This window comes from Olea europaea, chromosome 10 (genome assembly GCF_002742605.1).
Source record: "Olea europaea var. sylvestris chromosome 10, O_europaea_v1, whole genome shotgun sequence".
NCBI lineage: Eukaryota > Viridiplantae > Streptophyta > Magnoliopsida > Lamiales > Oleaceae > Olea > Olea europaea.
In genome coordinates, this window is record NC_036246.1 from 44,369,117 (window position 1) to 44,376,363 (window position 7,247).

Sequence of the window (7,247 nt, forward strand, 5' to 3'; positions counted from 1 at the left end):
GTTCGATTTGGGCTGAACTTTTATATGTCAACAGTATGTAAACGACACATCATACTGTACAATCGTCTACAATAATACGAATCGAACGGGTTATAAAGCATTATCTATATACTTGGTATTTACGGATCCAGTTTGGCCAAAAGTTTTCTTATTAAAGAGAGATCAAATTCTTTATGCTCATACAGTAGTTACAATAATAATCAACTGTGATTTGCCCACTTCCCTGTTTCTTCTTCTTTTAATTGCATTCAAACTTCATTTCTACACAATGGACAGGTACCCCGCCGGAAAAGCCAGTCATCTATGCAGTGCAGGTGAAAGGAATGTCCACAGATTGGTAGCATTTTTGCACATTCCCCATCCCTGAAATCCTACATCCGAGACATAGAAAGAGAGATTTATATTAACAAAACTCGATGAATATTAAATAATCATCAATTGTATGTCACAAAATTGACAACGGCTCGTGAGTAATACACTGGTCAAATATGGACTAACATTTTTGATATGCTACATGGAAGGTCTCGCTTCTTGATGTACAAAATATATGTAATTTGTAAAGTTCAATCATATCGGATGAATTACATTTGGGACCGAGCTAAGGGAACACAATTATTGATATACGGGATGACCGAACACACACTCCTCGGAGATCGGACATTATTTAATTCACGTGTCAGGAATATGGATTTCCTTTTTTTTTTTTTTTTTTTTTTTTTTTTTTGAGTATTATTGTTATTGTTTATTTGAATTAAAGGGTAAAACTGTCTTTTCACGCCAATTTAACGACAGTGTTGGACAAAAACCATCATCATCGACCACTTCTTGCAAAACCGAGGAGCTTAGTGTAGAGAGAAAAAAAACTAAGCGGACAAAAGTGCAACGGGCTATAGATCTAATCTATTCAATTTTAGACTTTTTAGTGCTTGTTTGGGATAACTTAAAAAAGTTGAAATTAAAGTGGAAAATTAATTTTAACCAGGGACCCAAATTTTTTCACCATGCATTTAATCAATTTATATCAAAATCTTAGTCATACAATCCCTTATTGACTAATCTTAGTGCAACAGAGAACTCACCTGTAAGCAAATTGCACAAATTTTCTCTTGTGGCAATGTGTTCCTCTGTGCAGAATAAAATGTGTAATGTGGTAACTTCTTGATTATATCCTGAGGTAATCCTCTGGTTGCATTGACATCAAAAATGTCTGAAATCTCCAATAAAGTTGTATCTATATTGCTAATCTGAAGCATAAAAATAATCTCATTAATTATAAGTGGCAGCTAAATAAGCTGACAACAAACTGAAAAAAAGCCATTTATTTACACCTGCCATTGATAGGCTTTGAACACTGCAGGGCTCACCCATTCCATAAAGATCTTTCCATTCATTAGACTGCAGATTAGTGCAACCTGAAAAGTGATCCCCTGTTAATGAGCAAATTGTTTCTACTAATTTTAGAAAAAAAGTAAAAGTTACTTTGTGAATTACTTACTTTTTTAATAAAAAGGTTTTTTAAATTTTCAAAGCAAGTATCTAAACGAAAAAATTGACGTGGTAGTTTAGACATTTATCGACTAGACTGTAACATCGTCTTTTTCAATAGTCAAACTGACACACATAAAGACTCGATTGGAATAATGTTTAATGTCAGTGACTAAATATTGTTAGATGTCCATGATCATGAAAGTGACATGGTATCAATAGCATGTTAGAACTTCAAAATGTTATAAGAAAGTTTTAAGATAGGTAAGTTATGAAAACAAGTAAGAAATAAATTCCAAAATAAGTAATGTTAAAACCTTGGAAAATGGCTCTCCATCAACTATAAGATCCATCAATTGGACGGCTGTGATGGCCCCTGCCACCATGCCGATCCCGATTCCATGCAGTAGACCGGTTTCTGTAGTCTGGCCTTTGATTCCTCCTGTAACTGCTCCAATGGTAGCACCACCTAAATTGCCAAGAATGTGAAATTTTGATACTAAAATTATTTCAAGACAAGGATCTTGTGGATTAAATTCTAAATCCCTCTTTGCAATTGCAATAATAATTAAAAAGATACATAGTGCATATTTGGTTTGGATTAAAATCTAATTTTAATTTAAATCAATGTCAAATAATCAATATTAACCACATTTCATGGGTTTCACAACTTTTAAATCACACATTTCAAAAACATCTATCACAATCTACTAAAAAATTTAATTTAAATCTCCATCAAACATTCTCATAATAATTCAGTCCGTCCAAGAGTGAAATCCAATCGTAGTAAGTTTTCACTTTCTGGATTTTTCGTCACACCCCATAAATTGTACCCCATAAGGGAATGTTTTTACAATTAGAAACATGCTACATGAATGGATTTAGTTATATAATTTAAAATAGGGGGATACGTGTCATTTTTCCATTTGATAGTTAGGAAAAAAAAGTCAGGTGCTGCCAGTACCACATGTCACCAAAACCTGCCATTTTCCATGTTTGAGTAGCTTTATTCTTAAAATTACAACTTAACAAGAACATTTAGGACAATGAACAAACACTTCACCTGCCTTTCTTCGTACGTCTTTTATCGCACCCGATATAGTTTAACCCAACATACCAAATATATCACAAAATTGTAAGAAATTATTCAGTTCCATTCTTTTGAAAAAATGTATTTTTTAACAGTGTTTTGATATCATTTTAAACACACATTATTCAATAAAATAATATTACACGTAAATTCAAAACTTTTTCTTATGTTTTAACCACACATTTTTCATCAATACACTATTCAAAAATTCATTCTTTCCCAAAAAATGGGGCTCAAACAAGGGCTATATATATATATAATGGAAATTCGCATACCTAAAGCAAAAATACATGTAACTAGAGCTGTGGTAATTTTCTTCACCAGTACAAACAGAAGCCCAGATTCTGTAGAAACCGAAGAAAAGATAGAGCAAAACCACCTCTTCATCACTGTATAGAAGATCATTATACGTACAGAAAACTGTGTATCTGAGAAATCCTTGGGGAATATGTGTAACGTTTCAAGTACTAACAAGCATTTATAGAAGCAGAAGAAGTGCATTAAATTGGGGATGAGAAGAAGAACTACCACACACCTGCTCGTTAATGCAGAGTTTTTTAGCCATTAAGGCAACAAACCTTCTGTTCAAAGCTGCTTGTTTGGTTAGTTTAGGAAAAAAAATGTGTAATTACTTTTAAGTGCACTTTTGTCAATAAGCATGCCAATATTATTTTAAAAATTGGCTAGGATACCGGGAAATACCTCAAATTGACCTAAATAAAGGAAGGATTTTCCAAAATAGTCTTTGACTTTTCTAAACATTTTGAACTACCTAAAACACCCTTAAACAAATATTAAAAAACAACCCTTTATCTAATATAAATCTTCTATTTAAGTCATTAAAAAATTAACAAATAATTTTTCTAAAAATTTTTGAGAATTATTAATGACTAATTATAAAATAGAAAAACTCAAATATAAGAGAGGACCATATAATATAAAAAAGGTTGTTAAAAATAAAAAAGAAATTAAGTTTGAAAAAAAAATTGATAAGATAGGATATCAAGAACAATTATATGCATCACAAGAAATATTAAAATGCTTCAAAGAAAACTTATTAGAAAATTTTGCTAAAAGAATTGTTAGAACAATAATTATAAAAGATATACAAGATATCATAGATAAATTGGAAAAAAGGAAGAAAAATATTTCAAAATATGATATACCTTTTAGAACAGATATAGATATGATAACAGATATTGATATTATAAATTCTCAGACATTATTAGACTTTGAAGAATTACTTAAAAATCTATAAGAAGGCAAATAAAAAATAGATTAGTCCTTATCTTAAGATTTTATTTTAACAGTAAAATAAAAGAGTTTTTGGAATATAAAAAGTTTAGATTCATGATTATTAGATTTTTAGATTATTAGATTTTTGTTCGCTCATAGTAGCACCCCCACAGTTGGTATCAGAGCCATAGAGATCAAGAGAGAAAATATAAAAAATAAAATTATGATTTTAGAAATTATTGAAACTTATAAAAATAGACTAAGGTACCAGGTAAAATATAGTTCTAACATAGAAGGTTATATAGAAGAAGATAATATAGTTGGAACATATAGTAAAGATATAAATGAAGTTTTAAAAATTTTTAGAGTAATTAAAAATTTACCTTTAGAATTAAAAGAGAAAATAATTAAAAAGATATTATTTGAAGAATATAAGCATATATATATATATTAAGAGTAATCCAGAGGGAAATAGATTTTATAATAATCTGAAATTACTATGGAAATCATAAAAATAAATAATTATTATCAATGTATTGAAGAAAAGGGGAAAAAACTAAAAATATTTTAGAAAGGAAGTTAGAAAGAATAAGATTAATAAATAATAAAATTTTAGATGAATTATTAATACCGGGAGAAATAACTAAAATTCAAGAAAAACAAATATTAAAATTAAAACAAGAAATGTATAAAGAAAAAGCAAAGTATTATGAAAAATTAAAAGAGATAACAAATCTTGAAGTTATAAAACAAAAATATGATAAAATAATAAAAGAGTGTAAAAATGCTGAGTGTATAGTATTTTATTATTGTCAATCAAAAAATCGATAAAATGTCAATCAGTGAACATATGGAAGAATTAAAACATCTAATAAGAACATTAATAAATGATGTACAAGAAATTAAGAATGAAATAAAAGAAGCTAGAAATGATATAAATATATTGAAACTTGAAGTCAGAAAATTAAAAGAAAATGAAGAAAAGAATAATAGAGTAGATAAAAAATTTATAGAAAAAGAAATAACGAGAATAGGGAAAAAACATATTGATAGGAAAAATATAATAATAGAAACAGGAAGCATGGATGATGAGTTCAGAAAAAATATATTACCTAAAATAATAGAAAAAGAAGAATCTAGAGAAAAAATATTAGGTAAACAAAAAATTGAAGAAATTCAGGACAAAGAAGATGAATGAAGAATTAGATTTACTTATAGATAATTTTGATCATTTAAGTTTAGAAAGTATAGATGATGAATATCAAATCTTAATGAATATTGGAGGAGGACCTAATCCCGTAGGAACCTCTAAACAAGAATCAATAGATCCAGATGAAAGCTATGCTCCAATGTATAATAAACCATATAGGCAATTTTATGATAAAATAAGAGATAAACAACCGTCCAAAGGAAATAAATACAGTAATAGATTTGAATTAAATAATAATTATGATAAACCTGTTAATCATGGAGGAATAAAATTAGACTTAAATTGCAAAATAGATACTAAGAAAGCCTTAATAACTTGGGCAGACTCAATAATATTATTCTTTTTATATAATAAAGATGATACATGGGAAAATACTGAAAGAAGAATAGATTTTTTAATTGCATCTTTTGAAGGAAATGTTAGAAATTGGTGGGAAGGAATTAGTAGTGATACAAAATCATTAATAAAAAGAAATGTACAAACAGAAATAATAAAGTCAGATAAACTAGGAATAGAAAGATTGGTAGAATATATTGCAGATGAATTTTTAGGAGAAAATTGGTTAAGAAATTATGAAGAGGAAGCAATACGAGAAAAAGATAATGCAAGAGTTAAGTTAATTAATCTAACAATTTGTGATATGTGTAAAATTAAAGAATATACTTGTGAATTCAAGGAATATTATTATATTCAATTTTATAGTAATGAGAATCAAGAAGTATATCAAGATATGTATTATAATAAATTACCAGGTTCATGGGGGATATATTTTAAAATAGAATTTGAAAAATATACTAAAGAAAATATAGGAATACCTAGAACACTAGGATTAAGAATAAAATTCTTATTTGAAAGACTTGCATATATATGCCAACAAAGATAATTATTGAAAAAATCAGGAAAATTAACTAGAATATGTTGTGAAGATATGGAAAAACCTATAAGATGGGAATATAATTCAGAAAAAAATAAAAGAAAATATAAAAATAGGAAGTTTAAAAAATATAGAAATTTTAAGAAAAAATACATAAAACCTGGAAGGAAATATTATAAAAGGAAAAATAATATACAGAAAAATAAACCTTATAAGAAAGATAAAAAACAATGTAAGTGTTGAAATTGTGGAGAAATAAGTTATATAAGCCCTGATTGTACAAAGAAAAAAGTAAGAATATTACAAAATGATTATTTTGAAATAGAAAGCAAATTAAGTGAAATATCTGATATTGAAAATTATAATAATCAAGAAATATTTATAAGTGAAGTAGATTCAGAAGATTATGGATCAGAATCTGAATAGAGAAATTGAAGAAATAGAAAATAATAACATAGAAATCCAAAAATATGAGAGAATAGAAGGTTATGGATTAAAAGTAACTTTTGATAGTAATAAATTTAAGAAAATACAAAAGTTATCCTTAGATTTAAAAATAGGAAAATGGGAAATTCTAGATAGAATATGGAGAAGAGAAAGAATAGTAATAAATGAATACCATAAGATTGAAAAAACTATAGATGTTAGAACTACTCAAGGAACACATAAAATAAACCTTTTAACAAAAAATACAGTATCAGAATTATTATCAAAAATAAGTAAAAAGCATAGTGAAAAGATCCAATATGTTTATTTAGCAGGAATACAAATAATGTTTAAATCCTTATTTAGAGAAGGAATAGATTCACCATTAACTATAAGTTTACATGATGGAAGAATTATAAATTTAGAAGATGGTCATTTAGGAACTATAGAAGGAAACTTAGCATATCAAAAGTTAATATTTACTTGTTACCCAAAATACTGTGTCTCATTAAAAGATAAAAACTTTAATGAAGTTTTAGGATTACATTTCAAATTACATAGAAATGATATAATGGAACCAGGAGATCAAATTATGACTATGGAATATAGAGCATTATATACATTTACCAATTCTAATTATGGGAATATTTATTCCAATAAACCATATATAGAAATTCATAAAGAATGTAAAGATATTAGTAAAATAGTGGAACCAAACAAACAAATAAATCTTATCCCAGAAGAATATGAATTTAATATAACTAAAAATAAGACTGAAATAACAGAGTTAAGAGAAGAAGAAGACTATAAAATAACATTTCATAATGGAAGGTTGATAAAGAAATCAAAAAGTCTTAAACTACCAAATAAAAAGGAATATTTGGGAGAAACTAGTGGTATAAAAGAAATAAAACCTCATGGAAATA

General features: G+C 27.2%; 1 protein-coding gene across 1 annotated transcript; it reads right to left on the reverse strand.

Annotated features, from left to right (window-relative positions):
- Positions 1-248: 248 nt before the first annotated feature.
- LOC111400726 (NEP1-interacting protein 1-like) lies at positions 249-3,140 on the reverse strand. Its single transcript, XM_023028116.1, has 6 exons — positions 3,111-3,140; positions 2,851-3,013; positions 1,803-1,954; positions 1,329-1,412; positions 1,080-1,244; positions 249-371 (listed from the first exon to the last, which is right to left on the reverse strand). The coding sequence occupies exons 1-6, from the start codon at positions 3,138-3,140 to the stop codon at positions 249-251; spliced, it is 717 nt and encodes a 238-aa protein (XP_022883884.1).
- Between the last annotated feature and the right edge of the window lie 4,107 nt (positions 3,141-7,247).